This window comes from Myotis davidii, unplaced genomic scaffold (assembly GCF_000327345.1).
Source record: "Myotis davidii unplaced genomic scaffold, ASM32734v1 scaffold496, whole genome shotgun sequence".
NCBI classification, from domain to species: Eukaryota; Metazoa; Chordata; class Mammalia; order Chiroptera; family Vespertilionidae; genus Myotis; species Myotis davidii.
In genome coordinates, this window is record NW_006289398.1 from 2951768 (window position 1) to 2975991 (window position 24224).

General features: G+C 47.1%; 1 protein-coding gene across 1 annotated transcript in view; it reads left to right on the top strand.

Moving 5' to 3' along the window:
- Positions 1-8621: 8621 nt before the first annotated feature.
- The window catches only part of PRLR (prolactin receptor), a gene marked incomplete at its 3' end in the record, with an annotated part of 17001 nt that continues 1398 nt past the window's right edge, over positions 8622-24224 (top strand). The window contains exons 1-7 of the mRNA XM_015562603.1: positions 8622-8773; positions 11367-11499; positions 13432-13601; positions 16610-16779; positions 18374-18515; positions 22049-22148; positions 22689-22758. Of these exons, the coding sequence (XP_015418089.1) occupies positions 8704-8773; positions 11367-11499; positions 13432-13601; positions 16610-16779; positions 18374-18515; positions 22049-22148; positions 22689-22758 (855 nt within the window). The remainder of the gene's footprint in view (positions 8774-11366; positions 11500-13431; positions 13602-16609; positions 16780-18373; positions 18516-22048; positions 22149-22688; positions 22759-24224) is intronic.

Genomic DNA, 24224 nt, shown 5'->3' on the forward strand with positions numbered 1-24224 from the left:
AATCTGAGAGGGAAAATGCTTTTAATACATTCTTGGGAATTTCTTCTTGTCAACTTCTCAGATGTGCACTCAGTCCAGTCTCCATGCTCTAAGGGTTCTCCCAGCAGGCATTTGGCCAAGGCATTGCATCTTCCCAGGCCTCAGTTGACTGGTATGTGAAAGTGAGGGTTGGATCAGAATTCTTTCTAATCTTTTGAGTCTCTTCCTATCCCAAATGGCATGATTCTAGAATGCCGGCTGTTCATGTCCTCCTAAGAGAAATAATCAGGGAGGCAGAGGGGCAATGCCATTAGACCAGTAATCTATTTTTATTTTAACTTCCCTTCTCATTTGCCAAGCCCAAGTTTCTAAAAATTAAAATATGCATAGTAGACAAGGTTGCTATCAATACAATAGTGATTTATTTATGGCAAAGTAAAGTTGTTTGGGGTTTAGATGAATGACAGCTCATTCACACACACACAACACACACACACAGAGCCCTCTGTGAAACAATAATCTTTGAACAGTCTTCAAAAACATATGTTCTCTTCCTACTACTCTTGCCTTGTATTCATTGTCTGTGAGTGGTAACAGTGCCATTTCGCTGGTTTACTAACATTTCCTCTTTGCTCACTTTACATAATGATGGTGTGTCAGCTGCAAGTTGGCCGTGGCTCTGCTAATATTGGCTGGGCTCATCTGGGCCCCGCCTATCTTCTCATGTTAGAACCCAGACTGAGGGAGTAGCCACTCTCTGAAACATCCTGAGGGCATCTGGATAACAAGAAAGCCTACCCCAGACCTTGCAACTATATTTAAGGCTTCTAGTTGGGCACAGTGAAAACAATCATAACCACTCCCATTCCATTGGCTAAAACTTTTCACACGGCCAAGTCCAAGACCATTGAGGTAGGATGTGTTTCCTTCCCACAGGATGCATGAGTATGTCCAATGACAATGCGTGGTGATATACAGTCCTATGACTGGGAGGGAGCAAATAGTTGGGGACAATAATCCAGTCTGCTCACACCGCCCTCCACTGAAATTGTAAATGAAGCATTTCCCATTGTAAGGAAGCCACTCTACCTCTCTCTTGTTGTGGAAAGTCCTTGGGTTGGAGAGAGTTAGAAGGGAAAAACAGTCAACAATGGGGAAATGGAGGGATTTTAGCAAACATTTGTATAGGTCTCATTATAGGATGGGCACTGTTTTAAGCTCTTTGCAAATACCAACTCATTAAACTCTCATCACAGCTCTGTGAGGTTGGTTCCGGCATCGTTCCCATTTTACAGGTGAGGAAACTAAGGCACAGAGAAGTTAAGTAATTTGTCTGTGATTACATATCTAGTGAGTGGCAGAAACAGGATTCCAATCAACCCAGGTAATCTGGCTCCAAAATTTCTCTCCTTCAACACTCCGAAGGGAAGAGAAATAGGATTCTAGCATCATTGATTAGCTGGTTGCTGATATGCTGTGATTTTAGGGGAGCAAGGAAACCAATAGCCTCTGGACGGGTCAGACATTATTTCATTAAGACCTGACAAGTATGTTTTTCAAAACATACACAAAACTGAACACCGTGAGATCGTTGGGACATAGGTCACTGTCCTAGGCACGGTCCTGCATAATCTCCTCTCATGGAGTTTACAGCCCAGTGGATAGAGACACACTATCAACAAATAAATAAGGAAAAGGTACCATAGGTCAGAGGGTGGTAAGTTCCATGGAGAGCAGCCAAGTGGGGTAGGGCAATGAGGAGCAGTGCCGGAGGTGGGTTGAATTGGAAGACAGTGGTCAGTGAAAGCTTGCCAACAAGATGACATTTGAGCAATGGCCTGAATGAGGTGAGGGAGATAAATATTTGGTGAATGAATAAATGAATGCTCAAGCAGATTTAGCTATCCCCGTGAGGCCTACAAATAAACAAATAAAAGATGACTTATTACTTATGCCTGGCTCGGCCACCGTCTCCCCTGACATCACTCGGCTGATCTTGTGGTTGCCCCCTGCTCCTCCTTCTCCTCTCTCCCTTGGCTGTGGTCACTCCCAAAGGGCCTGCTGTGGGACAGGAGGGGACAAACCCCAATCTTTTCTATAAACGGCCATGCACTTTTTTTCCGGTTGGGAATAGACAGGGAACGTGTGCAGCACTTGTTCCCTTTGTTCTGGGTTATGGGAGAGAGGTGTGGGGATGATTGACATCTGCATGCCCACGCACGTGAGACGAGGCCATGCATATTTTGTCTGAGGCCACAGGGAAGTGAGCCAGACGTGAAAGCAGACAGAGCTAATAGAATGACTGAGCAATGAGTCAAGGGCGAAGTTTGAAACCTTTGAGCAACAGGTACCTCGTCTTTGAAATGGGAGCAATGAGGTAGTAATAATAGTAACAACACTAATAGCTTCCCTGCCCACTGCACAGGAATATTATAAGAATAAAATGTGATAATGATAGGAAGGAGCTTTATAAACTTTCCATCGCCATGTTATTAGAAAGGTTTGCCATTTTATCTTTGATGCTTTTGCTTATTGGAGGCAGGACTCAGTCTAAAGACTGGTCTCCCTCTGCTCTGCTGCCTGCACTGTGTGACGGTTACCACTCTGAGCCTCAGTTTCCCCGCCTATCGAGGCATTATCTCTTAGGTGAGGTCATGCCGGCCAGTGGTTCCAGCCCTTCCTTCCCACTGGAATCATCTGGAGGGCTTTTTAAAATGCCCCTGTGCCCGTTGGCCCAGCTCTGAAAACCACAGGTGTCTGTGCAGCAGCTTGTTATTGATTGTTATTGATTGATGATCTCACAAGGGGCTCGTTTCTCTGAAAATCAAACCAACGTGCCTTTTCTACCATCTGTCCAAAGTATCCCCTGGCCAGGAGGATTGAAACTCCCCCAGGTCCTATTCTTGCCTTCCAACCAGGCATGCTGAGCGAAAATCCACCTGTGTCGGATCAGAGATGCTGCTGGGAGGTGGAGCAAGTTAGTGGGATTGATGTCATCGGATTTTGAGCGATGCCTCCAGCCGTGGGGAGCACTCAGCATTCTGTTTTATTAAAGTGACTCCGGTGCAAAGGCATGCAAGTCATAGGGTGGTGATTTACCCCGATTCGATTAGGAGCCAGGAGATCTTTCTATTCAAGTCCCCATATATGGAACCGATCCTGAGTCAGCGCCAGTCTGGACACACGCTCTCTCTGCTAGTCCTGGGCCTTCAGCACGAAGCCAACACCACACACAGCACTCTCCCTCCTCAGGAGTGTCTGCACAGAGCACAATCTGACAGATGTTCTTCCTGTAGTGGAATCACAGGTTCATGGGAGAGGTGTGAGGGAGGGGTCTGGAGTCCAAGGAGGCCATTTTGCATCAGCCTCTATACTATTTCTGATCACTTTCACAGAGCCCTGATGTTCTGACTAAGCCACTGAGCTCTAATATGATGGTCATTTTATGTAAAAGTGATTTCCTTGTGGAAAGTTCCAGAGTGTTTCCCATCAAAGGCTATTGCCACAGTCTTTTCACAGCAAAGGTTCAGGAATCTGGAGAAGGGGCTGCAACATAAATGGATACACTAGACAAGAAATATATATTTAGAAGGCATTGGGGGAGCCAGATGGATACCTACTCTCTACGGGAGTGGTTCCTCAAATGTCCGGACCCATGGCTTTTTATTTACACATTTTTCCCTTTAACAAAGCAAACACACATATCAAAGGTAAGGTTTGGTAAACAATAAAGGATTATCAGGTTAGGGGAATTGCCTTCAGCTGTTCAGCCAGCAGCAGGTAATAGTATGCAGATTTTTCAGCCCTGCTGACTATCAAAGTCCATCAGCCTTCTGAGGACTTCTCACATTTATTATGCTAATTTCTGTTGGTCCTTGCCTCCAGCAGGATATCTCAAAACAAGGAGCAAGATGAAACCCTTATTGGGAAGCAATCAAATGTAAACTGAGCATTGCAGTGATAAACAATAATAATAATGACCACATGAGCAAGGGTCCTCCTGTGAAACTTCACAGACAAATAAACGTGTAAATATGTGGTCTGGTGACGGACAGAGATGCAGCATTGCTGTGGACGCATGCATCGCACACACAGGAAGAGCTAGAGCTGTCGTCTCCCCACCTTGGGCCAGGGTTCTCTTCAAACTGCAGTCCCAACTTTCAATGTCTGTCTCAAAGAGCAGCGGCCACACTCTCCTTGAAACCTTGCCAGCTCCCCTGCCAAAGACACACTGCTAAGTTGGCTCCATGTCTGGCGTTCGATAATTCGTTCTCTTTGTGCACGGTTCATCCCAGGTCTTAGAATACTGTTCTGCTTTTTCACCTTCAGGGCTTCACTGATCACGTATTCATTCCACAAACAGTCATTGGCCATTGACTTTGGACAGAGCTTGTATAAAGGCCTTAATCTTGTCCCCTGGTGTGAGCTCACTAATCCGTCCTCCTGCTCTCCCCACTCTGAGCAGATTATGGCCTCTGTTTTCCAGACTAAATGTTGGCATTCTCTATTGGAAAGACAAGCCAGACTCCTGGAAATCGCAGGGGACATGTAGGGTTCCCTCCCTGTTAGTCCAGCCTCAGGCCATCTAACCAGAGTGGAGCAGCAGCTTAAGGGGACCCAGTGAGATGAGGACCCCAACCCAGCAGACCCCAAAGGAAGCAACTAACACAGTTCCTAACATTGAATGCAATGGGTGAATGTATTTAGAATTCGTCTGCAAGAAATGAGATGTTTTGCACTGTTAGGACAAGAAAGGCATCTCAAATTTAATTCGGATTAGTAATCAGGAGCTGTGGCAGGCAGTGCCCTAACTATTCAGCAGAGAACCGAGGGGGAAGGAAGATGCAGGGCCTCCCTACCATCTGAGCCTTGACAAGACTTAGCAAAATCCAAAGTCTGCCAGAAACTGGCGAATGTCTATCAAGAGTAGAATGAATTAGAAACTATGGCCTTTCCTTCGACGTAGTATGAATGATGATGAGTGAAATGAAGTGAAAATGGATTTTGTAAAACAACATGTAACAACAAGGCTGAATCATACGGCTTGAAATGAAAGGAGCCAGACACACCCACTCAGAAAATTCATATTGTATGATGCTATTTATATAAAGTCCCAAAGTAGGCCAAACAAACCTGTGGTGTTCGAAGTACAAAGAGTGCTTTCTGCGGGGGAGGGGTGGGTAGAGATTGGGAGAAGACACCAGGGGGGTTTCTGGGGTGCTATTAGTGTTCTCTTTCTGGACCTGGTTGTAACATGAGCTTCTTCACCTTGTGGTAATTTGTTGAGCAGAATACTTACGATTTGTGCATGTCTTATGTACGATGGTCTTTAAAGCAATCCAAACCTTGGATTGGGTAGCCCGGCCCATGGGAATTGGGCTTGCAATTGCTACAGAGGGCCTCAGAACCCCTGCCTCGAATGCTAGGCCCATTCCTAGAGTCAGGGTAAATGATTCAAAAATCTGAGCAGAACATTAGGGCAACAGTGGCAAATGGGGCAGGACAAGGTAGGGACTGGACTCGCTTTGGGGATCACCTGATACCAGGTCTTAGGAGCAAGTCCCACAAAATGGTAGAGAGGAGATGGGTGGGTTTTAGGATTTGCTCAATTCTGGGTGCACCAAAATGTGTGCATCTGTAGACAGTGGAACCTCAGATCTGTTATTTTGAGCTCTCAGGAGGCCACACCACCTCTCTCCTTGGGGTCAGCATAGGCTATGGCCACTATGGGACCGTGGCTCTTATTTTCCACCCAGGGGTGTGGCTCTGATTTCTCAGAACAGCAAGCTACCAGGGCAAAAATTGCCAGATTTCTTTCTCAACTCTTGGCCTGGGTAAAGACACATGGCTTAATGGAAAAGGGCACTGAAAGAAAGCTTTTGGAAAGAGAGTGTCTGAACAGGCTCGGCACTGATAAAGAAGGGGGCGGTCTGAGGGGTCATACCACAGTGGAACATAGCAAGTGGGAAGGCATGTCTGAGCAAAATAATGGGAAGACGCTAAAGATGGGAGAGTCTGTGAGGATTCATAAGCGAGGAAGCCAGGCAGCTGGTCATGGGCAAGGTGTGGGAGCGGCTGACTTGCTACAAACCTGCTCTTTGATTCCAAATCTTCTATTTCCAAACCAGAGTCACACCCAGGGAGCTAGTGAGGAGTGAAGCCAAGATAATTGGCCTGGGGCAGAGGTGTGGGGCTGACTTTTTCCTAATCGGACTCCAAATATTTGGAGCCATTTGCCACTCTCACTCTCACTAAAAATTAGGTGTTCCGCTCCAACTGGGATGAGTCATCTTGATCAAGGTCCTGTTTGCAATGGGAGAGTGGATTCAGAGAGGCAGACACCAAGTTCAAATCCAGCCTAGTGTCCGTCAGCCATAAAACATGGTCAGTGCCAGCGGAGGTGGACCTAGTGCTGGGCAAAGCCAGCAGGTGAGATCAGGACTCACATTCAGCCCAGCTCCCTCAGGAGTGAGCAGCTGGGATTCTCTTTCTCTCTGAAGGTTTACGTACCCGACCGTGTTTGTTTTGCTGGAGGGCAGGATGTGGAATGAGTGGGAAAATCGTTATCGAAACACAATAATGACACCACAATTCGTACGTCTACTTACCCGGCTTAGGTATTGCAAGGCATCAGAAAGTGCGCATGGCTAGTAACCAAATTGCAGGATAGTCAAGGAAATCCTGGAGGAAAAAAAAAATGGTTTCTGTTTAGTTCAGAAAATACTTTCTGAAAGCATTTTTATATGAAAACGTTACCAAGGAGAGTTTCTTGGAGCCTGGATCAGTGCACCAGAAAGTATAAGCAATGACAGCATCTGCTCTTGCTGCCCCACCCTGTTCCCCATCCAGGCATTTCTTTTGCAAACCACGTGGCGTCCCAATTCTGAGGACAAGTCTGGATAGCTCGTGGCCTCGCCCCAAGGTGTGGTTTAAAACCTGTCGCTCTCAAGCCTTTTGGTGCAATGGCCCGAAGAGCAGGGCGCTCTCAATACAAGCGCATTTGCTCTCAATACAAGCGCACCACCACCATCTCGTGAGCCAGTGGGAGGAACTGCCATCCCCAAGACCAGCTAAGGTCACCAGATCTCCAGGACAAAGAACTTGTCTGGGGCCACTGGGCCCTAAACAAGCTGGGGTAGTGGCCGTCACGTGTTTGAGATGCCCAGGCACCAGCGGGGCGGGTAACTGAGATGACTGCTCTGAGCCCTGGCTCTCCTGGCCCCGTCCTGCCCCTCCTGGCCCCATCCCGCCCAAGGCTTGGCGGGCCGGCTGCTGTTGTCTCCGTTGTCTCTCCCTGCCGAAGGGGGAATAATCGCACCGGCGGTCACAGACTGTCCGCTGTCGGGATGATTCCTCAGATGTGCTCAGATTTGCCAGATTTCTCTCTCTGTGAGTTTACTTACTAACCTGCTCTGTGCTTCAGCTTCCGCATCTGTTCAAGGGGGCGACCGGTGGGGCTATGTGAGGGTTAAATGAAATGTAAGTAATTCGGGTGCTTAGCATAGTGTCAGCCCCTAGTAAGTGCTCCATGCATAAGCCCCTTATGAGTCTTTAACAGCTTGATTTCAGGAGATGATTCTGAGGAGTTAGATGGACCAGGTGGTTTAGAATGTAAAGTCTGGAAAAGCAAACTGGCCACCTCCCAGAGCCCCAATGTAAGAGAGTCACTGATGACACCCATATATCCCAACCCGCTATTGTCACTAAGACTTCATTTCTGAGAATGTTGGGGGAATGGGAGCAGGTGGACAAAGCTTTCAGGAAGCCCATTAGGTGGTGTCCAGCTGGTAAATGGGGAACCGCCCTCTGACCAGGAGAAATGGGCAAAGGCTGGCCTTTTGGGGGCTCATCAGATAATACTCAGTCCTTTCAAATGTCCCCAGATGAGCAGCCTTGCCCCTGGGTATTCTTCCGTTGGTTTAAAGAAAAAAAAATTTTTTTTTTTAAGGAAACTGTATGCTTTGTTTTTCCAAGCAATTGCACTCAGTTCATCAACTCTGTTGTTTTCTGAGAGCTGCGTGGAGTCTAAAGAAAAGGACATTTAGAGGCTCTGAAACTGGTTCCAAGGGTGAAATAATATTAATAATAAATTTCGTGAAACTCTCAACCCTGCAGGTTCAATCTTACTTAACACTCGGCACCCAGGGGACTTGAATTATTACTGGGTTTGTCATTTCTTGTTTATGGGGCTTTTCCAAAGGGGAGAGAGAAACCACATGGAAGCTCACCAAAGTTCACCGCGTGGTTCATGGCCATGCCTGTAGCCAAGATTTCCAGATCCTTCTCAGCCCGCACCTCCCAAGAAAACCGCCCCCCCCAAACTGTGTGGCATCAATGAGGAGTTGGAGTTGTGCCGAGTGCACCGACGTTCCACTGCTTTGCGTTTGGCTGGCAGAGCAAAGCCCTCCCTGGCGTGGCACCGCGTCCCTTCGCACCCACAGGGCGATGTGTTGTTAGGTGACTGCTGGACGGAGGAGAGCAGTTTTCTTTGGGGTTTGCGAAACGAGCCGACTGCCATGGCTGCCCTTGAATGTTGTCATCTGATGACCTCTGCTGGTGGGATTTCCCCCAGCGTGTGCCCATAGATGAGGGAGCAGGAGTCCTCTGCAAACACCCAGAATCAAGGGGCGCCTGGGCCCGACCCGACTGTCCTCTCTAACAGCTGGCCTGCCGCCCTCTCTTCCAGGCAGCCTCTGCCTCCCGCGGACTCAGAGGGCAGCCGATATGACGGGAAACGCGTGGTCCATGTGTGTCTGGGTTTTGCTCCTTTTTCTCCACATCCGTCTTCTGAACGGTAAGTAAGAGCCGCCCTGCTCTCTTTAGGGGGGGAGGGGAGGGGGTGTTTGCTGGGAGGATGGAGTGTCCTCGCGGTCCTCTTGCCATGCAGTTCTGAGAACTGAAAATGTGCTGCTGGGACGTTGTTTGCGGTGTATTTGGCACCATTCGTGCGTGCAAACTCTCAGTGCAAAGCTTGTCTCCGTGCGGACTTGCACCTTCATCCCGGGACCAGGGCTGCGGCCGGGCTGTCAGCCGCCAGCTGTGGAACCTCGAGCCCTAACCTAATCGCTGTGGGTTCCCACCTTTTCAACTTGAGGAGAGTGATGGTGCCTCCACCTCAAATGAAATACTGTCTGTGAAAAATCTTAGAAAACCTATAAAGAGAGAAGAGGGAGTGTTGTTGCCTGCCGGGAAATGGGTGCAGCCAACTAGACCACCTGTCCTAATGGGGCCAATGAGTTCACAGCTACCCCAGACTGTGCACCTGCATGTCTACCCTTCATATTTCTGGGTGTGTATACTTTGGGGTGCCCCTGCGTGTATATTAACTTCTCCATATGGGCCTGATTGCAACTGCTTCTCTGTGTGCACCGGTGTGGGTGTCTGTCTGCATGTGCACCTCTGTGTGTGGGTATATTTCTGAGTGTGTACCAGTGCGTACTTCTCTAAGCATGCACTTGAGTATACTTCTGTGTGTTTCTAATGCGGGCTCCGTGGACCTATGTGTGGGCCCGTGTGTAGGTGCCTACGTGGCTGTTCCTGGGTCTGTGTGCACTTCATGGAGGTAAGGCGACGGTCCATTCATTTTAACTGTCTCCTCGAAAGTGGGTGAAGGGAACATTTGATCACTTTACTGCCCTCTATGGAGTTTCTAGAGGCACTGCCAGCAGCCAGTGAAATGTGAGAGAGACTTTCAGAGAGAGAGCAAAGGGAAGCAGAGATGGGGAGAATCCACGGGGAAACGCTAAGAGCTCAGATCAGCAGTGGCCTGTCTGCTCATTTCTGAGCCACAGGGCTTGGGTTTTTAAATAAACTTTTCTTTCTCCTTCACACACTCCTCCCCAGCCATGACGAGAACCAAGCAAAACCCAAGCCCTCGCATCAGCCTGTGACATTGCCCGAGAGGACGAGCAGTGTGACAGCCGTGGGCAGCGCGAGCGCCAGGCGGGCTGGAGGGCCGTTGGTGGGGCTTGGAGCTGCGGTGCGGCTCAGCTGACCGTCAGCCCAGCGGCCTCGGCCCAGCCTGTGAGATGCCATTCACTAAATCCTGCTTTCTGACCAGTGTTGCCTGGTGCCCACTCGCCCCATCTTTTGGATCCACTGCTCTGCTAGTTCTGGCTCAGGAGCCAGCATGAGGGGTGAGGAGAAAGAGAGGGAATCCCTGCCCCCTAGTGGCTGAGACCCGCACCTGTTAGCTCTCCTTCCAGCTCCTGACTCCAAAGGAAGCGTGCAGGCTTCCAGCTCATGGAAAAGGACTGACAGGGCCAACTCTCAGGGCCACACATGCCCTCCAGGACCTGGCAGATAAGGAAGAGAGGAGGGGCCAGCTCACCAAAAGCTTCAGGGTTTAGGCAACTAAAACATTCTGTTCCCTTGACATTGTATTTTCCACGTCACCTCTTTCAGACCTTCTAGCTTCCAGTTGGGCCTGGGCAGTCATCATGGTAGCTCCGAGCCAGGAGACCAGCTCCCCACTCCCCCACTTCTCTCTATGGTTCCTGTCTCCCAGAAGCCATAGCATTGCAAGGAAGCCCATCGTCCCTCACCACATAAAAGCCCAAGGAGAGAGAGGGAAATGTGAAAGAAAAAGACACTGACAACCAGGATTCAGAAATGGGGGTGGGGGCAATGGGAGATGTACTGTGAGATAGGGTTACAGGTCAAAGTGGAGTGGAACTAAGGGAAAATGAAGGGGAAAGGAAGGAAAGGAGACGGGAAGGGGGAGGGGAAGGAGGAAGCTGAGGGAGGAGCACCCGTAACACAATGAATCACAAAAGTCCCTTGTGAGGAAATGACAGAAAGATGTAGATCAATGAGCAGAGTGACAAGTGCCAGAGAGCACTGTGGTAGCAAAGGGGGAGAATTCATTTTACTGCCACCCTCATGCCGTGGGCGGGTACCAGCTGCATAGACTCCATGGGCTTACAGAAGGGAGCACACTCCTCAGCCAATCCTACTTCTGATGCTCACTCTCTGTTGGAATTTCACAGTTTGTCACTTGATCCTAGATTGCTGTTATCTCCATCTCACACAGTACACACACCACCACCACCACCACCACCACCACCACCACCATCTCTCCATTACCACTGCAAAGCTCTCTCCCTTTCTCGCGCTCTCTTCCTTCCTCTCTCTTTCATCCTCTCTTTCTGTTCTTTTCTCTCTCTCTCTCTCTCCCTCCCTCCCCATGCAGCCAATAAGGGGCAGCCCACGGAGGAGGGTTGTTAGATGCTAGCGCTTTGGCATTTCTGAGCCCCCCACCCCTAGGTCTCTTCACCCAAGACCCCATCACTGGCAGAGTCCCATAAACCTGCTTTTGTCACCAGCAGGATGATCGAATTCTTGAATGGACCTTGAGATTGATTCCAGTAGCTTCTGGCTTTTTCTAGGACAGTCACCTCCTGGGAAGCCCAAGATCTCGAAATGCCGCTCCACCGAAAAGGAGACCTTCTCATGCTGGTGGAAGCCGGGGCCGGACGGAGGACTTCCCACCAACTACACGCTCACCTACCGCAAGGAAGGGTGAGTGCGCCCGCTCTCCAGGCAACGCAGGGCTGCTTCTGAGTGAGAACTCCCGCACGGCCCCGGGTGGCCGCTAACAAGGCTCTTTCTTCCGGGGAAGGGGCCCCAGCATCCACGTCCACATTCTCCTGTCATGTCCGTGAAGCGCCAGCTCAATGTGCGTCAGCTCCTCCGCCAGCTCAGCAATCCCACGTAGTGGCCCCATATCCGGAGTTTTGCTTTCCGGGGTTTTAGTGACTAGCGATCAGCCACAGTCCAAAAGTATTAAATGGATAATTCCAAAAAATAAACTGTCCCTACGTTTTAAATTTTGTGCCATTCTGAGTCACGTGATGAAATTTCACACTATCCTGCTTCATCCCACCTGGGATGTGAGTCATCCCTTTGTCATCCCCTCTAGCTACCCGCCTGTTAGTCACTTGGGTTATCAGATCCATCAAGTAGCCCGATAGTAGCCTAACCCAGAGCTTTCACACATGCCTGTGTCCTCCTCATTTCATCTCATCACATCAGCCTGTATCACCTCACTTCATCAGAAGGGTGAGTACAGTAGCATAAGGTATTTTGAGAGTGAGAGAGAGAAAGAGAGAGAAAGAACATTCATATAACTTTCATTATAGCATATTGTTATAATTGTTCTACCTTAATATTAGTTATTGTTGTTAATCTCTTACTGTACATAATTTATAAAATTAAACTTTATCATAGCTATGTATGTATGTATAGAAAAACAACAGTATATATGTGGTTCGACGCTCTAGCATTCCAGGCATCTACTTTGGGTCTTAGAACATAGCCCCATGGATCAGGAGAGACTACAATAGCAATGTTTCCAATTGCCTGTCCCAGACTTAGGCTACAGCCCAAGGTCCCATATAATTGTTGGCTGAGTGTTAGTTCATTTCAAATGCTTATCTGTAAGCCTGCTGCTATTCATAATTATTTTAGTAATAATTACTTTTGCAACATAAAAAGACAACCATGGAACATTAGCTTTTCAAACTAGTTTTGTGTCCAAGAAAATGAAAAGCCCTCTAGGAAGGTGAGGTTTTTCCCTTAGGAAATTGCTAATCCCAGATCCTTGATCTCCCAGAGGGTGTATTTGGAGCCCAGGTTGCAGGGCGGACTGAAAGAGGTCATCTGTGGGTGAGGATTCCATTACCCCTCAGGGAGAGCCCCCTGGAAATCCAGGCAGAGCCGTCTCCTTCCCCAGGGAAGCACCACTTACCGGTAGCAGCAGCTGGCCCGCCGCCCAGCGCCTGCACGCTGTGTACACAGAGCTGTCAGCCTGTCTGGGGCCCACAGGATGTCAAGTCACCCATTCAGGAGCTCCACTGGCAACCCGAATGGGACGCTCCTCCACACCTGTGGGGGGCGTCTTGCGTAGAGGCCCCCAAGGCTCAGGAGAACAGACTGATGAGCCTCTTGGGCCTGAAATACCTTTCTTCACAGTCACATCACTGTTGCTGACTGGTGCAATCTGAAATGTGCTGGCATCAGCTTTTATTCTCTTGCACCTTTTTTAAATGAAATGTAATTCAATCTACATGTGCAACGACTGCTGCACGTGCATGCCCCCTGAGTGTTAGGTGCGGGGGAAGCTCCCTGTTTCCTGAGATGACAGAGGGGCGGGCCCTCTGGCATGGTGGTGCCTTGGCTGTTGAAAGTTCCAGCATATATTGGCAGGGGGCATATGTCACAAAGCCCACCAGATACCATAGAAAGGAAGGGTTGATGAGAAGCAGAGTCAGCAAGCTCTGAAGTGACACTTCCACCCACTTCCCCAGCATTCTCTCTCCCAGGGCACAAAGCTTGGGGGTGCCATTCTTCAGCGCTGATCCCCAAAATCCAGTGGTATTGATCTATTAAGAAAAAAAAACTAGGCTCTTTTTACTACTTTCTTACTCACTCCTAGTGTATAATATGTTGCAGAAATCCGTTCATCTATGAATGTCCAGACTACAAAACCAGTGGCCCCAACTCCTGTTACTTTGACAAGAAGCACACCTCCATTTGGACAATGTACGTCATCACAGTAAACGCCACGAACCAGATGGGAAGCAACTCCTCAGATCCGCATTATGTGGATGTGACTTACATAGGTAAGGGGATGGGTGAGGAATTTCTTACCCCATTACAGATCTACCAAGAGTCAAACTTCATTTGAGTCTTCCTGGCTTATGGATGAATCACCAGAAAGACAGATGAGAAAATTCACACTATTCTCATCAACTGAGAATTTTTACGGAATCATTCATGACAGTGTTTGGGGTCCTTGTGTTTCTCTTCTTCCCTTTGACCTTTCTCCCCATCCCCATGCACCCAACACTCTTATCAATCCTTCCCTCCAGCCCTCCTCCTGCAATCAATGCCCCCTTCCCCCGAGGCGAGCTGGGACTTCTGTTCTCTCTCCTCCTGGAGGACAGAGCGGCTCACCAGAGTAGCAGCTCTTGGAGTTCATCTGCTTCTACACCCACAGGACGAGCCCCAACTGCTTTGCCCAAATTGAATTCTCAATGCACACATACTTCTTGGCAACTGGAACTCTTCTTTTACAAATAAAGACTTTGGGGAGTAAAGCATGCTGCTTGAACCGCAGACTGAAGGCCACAACCACACGTACCAGGTTTGCGGACCCCATTAGCAAAGCAAAACAAAATCAACCCCAGAGCTGTTTCTTGCTTTGCATGATCCACATTGAGCTGCAGGGCAAGAAGGCATCACTGCAGTGGCCTCTGTGGTTTAGCAGGGATGACAAAGGGAATCTTAGGACAAGACATGAGTTAGCCAGGACGGGGGTCAGCCCTCATCTTTGATAATAATCTAGGGAGAAGTATTAGACTCAAGGTTACCTAAGATTTACCTAACGCCACCCAACAAGGGAAATTAGGCTGGGAATCTCAAATACGTGCGTGCATGTCATTGCATTGTCATGTTATCAGTGGCTGATAACACCAACTGGCTCATATTTGAATGTGTTCTGCCCCCAGCAAATCATTGCAATGAGCATGGAGGTAGAAAGTGAGTTGAATCTTAGTTTAGGAAAATCCACAAGGTAACCCACTGACAGGTCAGAATACAATAAATTTCAGTCATATAGATTTACTTGAGATATGAAGTCTTTAAGATGCTAAATGCCAAATAATTTCTTCTTTATGGTTCTTTCATGAATTGTGTTGCCCTCAAAGATTCAACTAGTATTTGAGAGCAAAACAGTGAAAGCAAGAAAAGTTTCTAAAATGAGTAACTGCTTTATCACTTGAAAGCAGTGTTTCTCAACTGGGGTCTATTTTGCCTCCCACAGATATTTGGCAATGGCAGGAGACACTTTTTTAAAAAAATATATTCTACTGATTTTTTACAGAGAGGAAGGGAGAGGGATAGAGAGTTAGAAACATTGATGAGAGAGAAACATCGATCAGCTGCCTCCTGTACACCCCCTACTGGGGATGTGCCCGCAACCAAGGTACATGCCCTTGACCAGAATCGAACCTGGGACCTTTCAGTCTGCAGGCTGACACTCTATCCACTGAGCCAAACTGGTTAGGGCCATTTTTTTTATTATCATAGCCCAGGGAGGGGAGACAAGGGCATTACTGATATCTAATAGGCAGAGACCAGAGATGCCGCTCAGCACCCCACAATGCTCAGGTTGGCCCCGACAACCAAGAATTACCTGATCCAAAATACAAATGGTGCTGAGGGGGAGAAACTGCTTTAAAGAATTCACCCTGGACATTGTACATGGACTTCCGCACAATATTTTTTTTGATCAGAGGCATTTCTCAGAATTGTTTAACTTAAAACTTATATTGAATAACTGATATTTGTTTAGTGAGTGCATATAAAATAATCTTGCTTAGGTATTTACTTAGTAACATAGAAGCATTAGGATTAGTGGCAAATTTTCTGACGTTCCTTTTGTAGGTAATTGCAGGTTATAATGTCAAGTACACTATAGCTACATTCACTCTAATGCCACCTGGTGTGGAGAGTGGGCTGAGGAGGTAATCAATGAAGAGAGAAAGTATTACTGACTAGCAAGACTGCGACTAGGATAAGGCAAGCCAGGGTTCTAGGCATCTCACTCTCAATGAGGCACTCACAGACTTGTACTTGAAGGAAGATGAGAGTAAGTGCCTCCTTATTTTTTTTTAACATGGTAATATACACATAACAGAAAATTCACCATTTTAACCATTTTAAAGTATGCAATTTACTGCTCAGTATTAGTTCATTCTCAATGTTATGCAACCATCACCACTATCTAGTTCCAGAAAACTTTCATGAATCCAAATACCTATTAAGTAGTTACTCCAGATTTCCCCCCTTACTCCAGCCCTACTAATCTGCATTCTTTCTCTACAGATTTGCCTATTCTGGGTATGTTATATATATATATATGGAGTCATACCGTAGGTGGTCTTCTTTCACATAGTGTAATGTTCTCAAGATTCATCCATGTTATACCCTGTATCAATACATACTGCCTCCCTCTTTATGGCTGAATAATGTTTCATTCTATGGATATTGTTTAGCCATTCATCAGTTGATGGACAATTGGGTTGTTTTCACCTATTGGCTATTGTGAATAGAGCTGCTATGAACATTCATGGATGAGTTTTTGTTTGAACACCTGCCTTCATTTCTTTTAGTATGTTGGCTAGGACATGAAATTGATGGGTGACGTGACTTAATATTTAACCCTTTGAGTAAGTTCCAGACTTTTTCCACAGCATTGCACCATTTTACATTCCCACCAGCAATGTATGAGGGAATGTCTCCAACACTCTCATCTGTTATTTTGCATTTCTTGAATTTCAACCATCCTAAGTGGGGATGAAATGGTATCTCGTTATGATTTTGATTTGCATTTCCCAAATGACTGATGACACTACTGGTCTTTCATGTGCTTGTTGGCCATTTGTTCCTCCTGAAACTTTTCATCCTACATATCTCCCTTGCTTCAACCTGATCCCAACTCTGCTGACCAGCACCTGACAGCAAATACAAGGTGTCTCTTAAGCAGGGTGGAGTGAAATAGGAAGTCATATAGTTTTGTGTTCAAATACCCCTTTTACTAAATATGGGATTTCTCTCCTATTTTCAGTTGAACCAGACCCTCCAATAAACCTGATTTTGGAAGTAAAACATCCAGAAGACCAAAAACCGTACCTGTGGATAAAATGGCTTCCGCCTGCCCAGGTCGACGTAAGATCCGGCTGGCTCACACTACAATACGAAATTCGATTAAAGCCTGAAAAAGGAAATGAGTGGGAGGTGAGTCAACCACGAGCCTTTGGAAGGAACCATGTCCTTTGACAAAGCTAAACCCTTGCTACGGGGAACAGGTCTTTCCTCCCAACTACTGGGCATCATGTTGCCATGCTGATGTCGAAGGGCCTTATCCCCTCCCTTGGGGTTGAGGGGGTGCATCTTCACCGCTCTCCCAAGGCTAATCCCTTCTTTGCACTGAACAATCTCTTGCACCAGGTTTCCAAACCACCTCCTTCAGGATATCATAGATCTAGACACCTATGAGAGTACTTCAGGGGCACTAAGTGGGAGGAAAAAGCCTCAGTGTAAGCAGTCAATGGCCAGTGGCATTTTTATTCACTTCAAATTATTTTAATGTAAAGAAATAATACAAGAGGCCCTGGCCGGGTAGCTTTTTGGTTGGCGTGTTGTCCTGATATGCCGAAGTTGTGGGTTCAGTCCCCAGGTGGGACACATACAAGAAGCAGTCAATGAATGAACAAGTAAGTAGAACAACAAAATCAATGTTCTCTCTCTGTCTCTCAAATAAATGTTTTAAAAATAATAAGTAATACAATAAATTAGAGGCATTCTGATATTCCACTTTACGTACTTTGGGTCAGTGGTCGGCAACCGGTGGTCCACAGACCAGTGGCGGTCCGTGAGGTTTGAATGGTTGGCAACCACTGCTTTAGGTTGTCTCTTTTAGAAAGGAAACATTTTTAAACATAGCCCAAATAAAATCAGACATTGCAAATTAAATAAAATTTTTACATAATTCAAGTAGCCTGTCCGTATTTTAGTTCCCCCAATTGCTCAAAAAAATGTCTTTAACAGCTAGTTTGTCCAGACCAGCATCCATCCAGGACAATGCACGTGACTGGTCATTAGTTATGTGCCTTCAGTCTCAGTGTACTCAGTCCCGTAGAATGCTCTCAGTTTTGCATTAATCTGATTAATTCTTTGTGAGGTCATTTTACTAATTTCTCTGCCCCTATATTTCCTGTAACCAGACATTAGATCTAAAGAATTGATTAGATTTGGGTTGGACAGTTTGGGGCAAGAGGACTTCAGAGGTGACATTATATTACTTCCTATCACATCATGTCAGGGGACACAAACCATCTGGTTGACCTCATACATGATGCTAAAACTGACCCCTGGTTTAGGGGTCAACCTGGCGCCTGAATTGTAAAGTCACATTTAATTTGTGCACTATTGCATCAACATACGTCCCAGTTCTCTAGTGGCTTTACTTGAATTATCCTTGAATCAATTACTTCATTGGGGTTCACAAAATAACTATTTTACGATGTTATTAACTGGTCACCTTCTGTAAAGTAGAATTTTGAAGGCAGTGAGGAGGGTGCGGAATATTTGTCTTTCTGAAATAGAGTTCCAAATGGAGAGGTAGATAGAAAACCTGTTAATTTTTGTGTGAACAATGTTTCAGAGTGAAAAGGGATGGGCTGAGAGGGTAGAATGGTGAGAGCAAGGTATCTACTAAGTCTGATCGCCTGGCCTCACTCCTCCTTTTCCCTTAGACTTCTCTAAGGGAAAAGTCTGTTTCTTCAGAACATAAGTCAGAGTGACTTCTGTTTTCCTTGCTTTTCCTTAGGTTCATTTCACTGGGCAGCAAACTCAGTTTAAGATTTTCAGCTTATATCCAGGAAAGAAATACCTTGTCCAGGTTCGCTGCAAGCCAGACCACGGATTCTGGAGTGAGTGGGGCCCAGAAGGCTCCATTCACATACCTGATGGTGAGTGCCTTGGCTCTGTGTTGCTTATATCCTTAAATATTTTTAGAATAGAATGGATATAGTAAATTTGGGTGTCATCACTACTAACAGAGAAACTATTTTGAGCCTTACTAAGAGGGATGAGTAGAGGTACGAATATCGTTTCTCTACCCAACACAAAGACACTTGAAAGTGTAGCAGTGTTGTGGTCACTGTCGGTGAGGACCAGTTTCTAAAGCTGCAGACGTGGGCTTGGTGTGCATCAGAGGGCTTGATGGTCATTCTGCCTTCCCCGTCTGCCCATCCTTGTCATTTAGTCAAGGTCATCATCTAGTTCTCCCAGAATTTGTAAGGTGGTTTTCCATCGTAAGGGCCTGAGCTGAACTGATTTTCAGTCTCTCATGTCAATTCCACGTTGGTCTCTTAGTTACGGCACAGTAAATGAGAGGCCCATGATTCTAACAGCGCCGTTAAACATGGCGCCTTGGATTTCAGAAGAGAACAATTCATCGTACATGTCCAAAGTACTTTACGGTTTACAAAGTCTTCCCCTTGTTTGGTCCTCCCAACCCTCTGAGGTATTCAGAGAGAATAGACTTGCCATTAAGAAGTAAAAGTGAGGAAACTGAAATTCGGTGAGGTTAGAAGTCTTGCCCAGAACCAAGTGGCAAAGCCTAGTGCTTGTGACAACTTGCCTGGCCAGAATATCAGGAGTTGCATTGGTTTGTCGTACTGGAAAGAGCTGTGGGTCATAAGATGTACATGCATCCTGTCCAGCCCTGGCTCTCACCATATAAAAGCACAGGGTCTACAGGCAGAAGGCCTGGATTCAAATCCCAGCCTACAACTTTACAGTAACTTGCTAAAGAGTATATCATGCTTGCAGTGGTTCTCAACCTTCCTAATGCCGCGACCCTTTAATACAGTTCCTCATGTTGTGGTGACCCCCAACCATAAAATTATTCTTTTCTTTTTTTTTAATTTTTTTTTATTGCTTTAAGAGAGGAAGGGAGAGAGAGAGAGATAGAAACATCAATGATGAGAGAAAAATCACTAATTGACTGGCTCCTGCCAACCCCCTACTGCAGATCAAGCCACACCCCAGGCATGTGCCCTTGACCAGACTCGAGCCCAGGACCCTTCAATCCACAGGGCAATGCTCTATCCACTGAGCCAAACTGGCTAGGGCTCACCTGTAAAGACTTTCTTTCTTTTTTTTCTTAAAGTATTACAAAGAATATTATACATGTTTCCTTTTTTCCCCCTCATTGACATTCCCCCGGCTTCCCCCACCCCCCAGTGTCTTATGTCCATTAATTATCCTCATATGCATGCATACAAGTCCTTCGGTTGATCTCCTACCGCCCCCCCCAACCCCAGGCTGTCCCAGCCTCACAGAGGCCGTCTCAGCTTCCCAGGGGCTGTCCGAGCCTCACAGGGGTCGTCCCAGCCTCACAGGGGCTGTCTCAGCCTCACAGGGGCCGCTTCAACCTCACAGGGGCTGTTTCAACCTCACCGGGGCCGTTGCAACCTTACCGGGGCCATTGCAAGCTCACCGGGGCCATCTCAACCTCACTGGAGCCTTCTCAACCTCACCGGGGCCGTCTCAACCTCACCGGGGCCATACCGGGGCCATTGCAAGCTCACCGGGGCCATCTCAACCTCACTGGAGCCTTCTCAACCTCACCGGGGCCGTCTCAACCTCACCGGGGCCGACTCAACCTCACTGGGGCCATCTCGACCTCACCGGTGCAGTCTCGACCTCACCAGTGCCGTATCGACCTCCCCGGGGCCGATTCAACCTCACCAGGGCCGTTTCAGCCTCACCGGGGCCGTCTAAGCCTCACCGGGGCCGTCTCAGCCTCACTGGGGCCAATTCAACCTCACCAGGGCCATTTTGACCTCACTGGGGCCGTCTCGACCTCACTGGGGCTGTCTCGACCTCACCGGGGCCATCTCAGCCTCACCGGGGCCATCTCAACCCCACCGGGGCTGTCCCACCCCCAACGGAGCTGTCCCAGCCTCACCAGGGTCACCTCAGCCTCACCAGGGTCACCTCAGCCTCACCGGGGCCGTCCCAGCCTCTCAGGGGCTGTCCCAGCCCCACGGGGGCCGCCTCGGCCTCACGGGGGCGTCTCAGCAACACGAAGTTTGGCATTCTGTCCTTTGTTAGGCGGCTCCTTGCTGGACAAAATCTCCAGGCGTTCCTGGTGGCTGAATATCTGGTATGCTTGCTTGGATTTCATTTTCTACCAAGTGCACAGACTGCCTATCTGCCGTCTCCCAGCGTCCCATGTGAGACTGGATCTGGTGGACCTGCCTGTGCGTTTGCTGGTACAGCGGTTCCACATCACCGGCCCAGCCGGGTCCAACTCCGGCTTCCTCCGAACCTGATTCTGCTTCTTGAGTGTGTCCCTTATGTATGCGAGGAGTTGAAACCTGCATTCTGCTAGGCTGGGCTGCAAAAGCGCCAGTGGTTCTCTTTGTGCCACTAGCACAGCTTGGGTGGGGCTGTAAATTGAGTAGGGCAGGGGTCCCCGGGAATCACCAGGGCGGGTCCAAGGGCAATGGCATCTCCACATCTCCTCGCCTCTCTGCAACTCAGCGTCTCGTGTCCCCGAGTGCTGGCGAGCAGTTCCATGAGACAGCCACTCTCGCTCTCCGGCCCATTGCAAGGCCGTCCCGCCTCTCCCCGTAGGGGTCTGGGACCTCAGAATTCCACCCCAAATAAGCTCAGTGGGCTCGAGAGTCTGCACCCCTTCCAATTGAAAAAAGCCACGCATCCAGTTGCAGCCCGCCTGGCGCACGATTCCGTACCTCCATTCTTGGAGCCTCTGCACAACATACTCAGTCTCAATGCTCTTCTTTCTTTCCTTCCAGTTGTAGAGCTTCCGTTGGGCCAGCTTTCCCATGGTTCTGAATGATAACTGTTTGTTTTATAGTTGGTAGTCTCGATGTTGTTGTGGGAGGCAGCACGCACAGGTCTGTACCTTACGCCGCCATCTTGGTTCTCTCCATAAAATTATTTTCGTTGCTACTTCATAACTGTAATTTTGCTACTGTTATGAATCGTAATGTAAACATCTGGTATGCAAGATGTATTTTCATTGTTTGCGACCCACAGGTTGAGAACCGCTGCCTCATCTTTGTTTAGAGCCTCATCTTTACATGCAAGACAATATACTAATATGTAAAGAGCTTAACACTGTCAATGGCTTTTAGTAAGAACTTAAGTAATACCTTTTATTATTACTGCAACTGACCAGGTGACCTTGGCTTTCCTCTTTAAGTAGCAAATAAAATAACATGTAAAAGGATTTTAAAAGTATAGGTTACTATAAAAATACATGGAATATATTGAAATGTAATAAATTGGAAAAATTACCCAGCATTAATGTTACTCTGGATTTCTGTCTAAATCAAAAGAGGTCTATGAAGTGGGGGTGACGGAGGGAGGAGACTTACCTTCAAAAGTTTCATTCATTAGTTTTGTTTGTTCGCTCGTATTTAATGATGCTATATGTGATGAGAGCTCTCTGGCTGTTTCTTTTTAGATTCCACCAGTACAGACACCACCGTGTGGATCTTTGTGGCTGTGCTTTCTGTTGTCGTCTGTCTGATTATGGTCTGGGCAGTGGCTATGAAGGGCTATAGGTACTTCATTGTCTATCAACCTTCCTCCCACCATGGTTTATGGGATAATGATTTTTTTTTAAAGGCAAAAGCAAGATGATGGAAACTTACAGATAATTCAAGCACCTGATTTTAGCCATTAGCTCCAGTGTGCTACCCATAGGAAAATCTTGTCAGTACCAGCAAAAGTCGCAGAATGAACTCATTTGAAGCTGGTGCTCTTTCTATCAAACTGAGGCTTGCAGTTGGAAAATAGTAAAAAAAAATTAAAAAATAAAAAAAAAAAATCTGGCAAGAGCAGCTAAAATCAAGAGGAATAGCTAGTGCAAACAATCCACTAATTTCCAAATCAGCCCCTCAGTCAGCCAGAGCTAATTTTGATGTTGGCCTCTATAATTATTGTCTTCACCACTGATTGTCAATTTCATGTAGCCCCGCCCCCAGTTTTAACTCCTTTCTACCATAGTCCGTGTAGCAGCTATTTATAGGTAATACTAACCTTTTAGAAATTACAAAGTGGTCAAATGAGTCATTTTTTCTATCTCACGCATTATTTTACAGCATGCTGACCTGCGTCTTTCCACCAGTTCCTGGGCCAAAAATAAAAGGACTGGATGTTCATCTGCTGGAGGTAAGTGCCAGAGGTGGAGCATGTCTCCTGCCTCACCGTCTACAATAACGACCTTTACACGTGCACCTTTACACAGTCCCCATCCGTTCAGCCCGGCTGCCTCAGTCACCCTTGCCCCGCTGTCCCTCCTCTTTAGAGAAAGATGCGTGAGGCATGAGGGTCCTTCCTAGGAGACATTAAATGTCAGAGGGAAGAGAGAGGAAGCCAAGAAAATGAGACAACACATAGTCATGCTTTCTAGACTTACCAGGTCTATTCATAAGCACAGATGTGAACATTCTGTACAAATAATCAATTTAGAAAAAAAGGTGAATATTTTGTTTAATACAAAGGAGGGACCTGCCACCCCCCTGCCCTCCATCACACTTTGATGCAAGCTTTCACTTGAATGTTCTTTAAAGAAGGTCATGGTGACAGAATAGCCTGCTGCAGGGTTCGCTCTGTTTGGGCCCACAGTTGAGACTGGGTCAGTGCAGTGGGCTGGTGTCTGCCAGGGCCCATTTGGGCTGATTCAAGTGGGAATTAAATGTAAGTGTTTTGAATGAAAAGGTGGGTTAGAACATTTTAAATTTCTCTGCAGGTTGACATATTTAGTTTCAATTTGACCTTAAGTTTAACACCGATATTTATACAAGCAATTGCCTTTGCATTATATCATGTGACCTAGCCACTGTGAGGCTAACAGTACAAGAATGTGAGAAGTGAGTCCCCGAGAATTTGGCTTGACTACATTCACTTTGACTGCAAATACCATAGCAGGGACTCAGGCCCTGAAATGTGGGTTCCTCATTCAGTGCTTTAACCCTACTGTCCTTTGAAAACCAGCATGAACATCTCAACTAACTAAATTAAGAACTACTTGACCTTATAGTCACAGGAGCTTAATGAAAAAATAACTTCTTTTTGTGTCACAAACAAAAAAAGAGTCATTGTTTTCTCAATCACATGACCTCCAATCCTCAGAAGAACCCTCCCATATGACACTGTTATTCCCATTTTACAAATGGAGAAGCTGAGAACCATTGAGCAGCTTGTTCAAAGTCAATACCCATTAGTAAGTGAAAAAGCCAAGATTTAGGCACAAGTACCTGACCTAAGTCAGAGGATCAGGAAGAAGAGTGGAGAGTAAGAGGAGAAGGCAAAAGGAAGAGCGAGGGAGAAAGAGAAAGAGGAGGGAAAGGAAGAGCAAGAGGATGGGAAAATATGTACTAGCAGGAAGAGAGGGGGAAATGAGTAGAGAAGAGAGAAAAGGAGGATTGAAGAGGAAGGGGGCAGAAGGAAGGAATACAGAAGTAGGAAGAAGAAATGATGAGAAGCAACTTAACTGCTTCCAGATTCTAGAAAGTGGTGGAGGAGGTTAGGAGACCAGCAGCCAGATCTTAGAGCAGCCGTGGGCAAACTACGGCCCGCGGGCCGGATCCGGCCCTTTTGGAATGAATAAAACTAAAAAAAAAAAAAAAAAACCA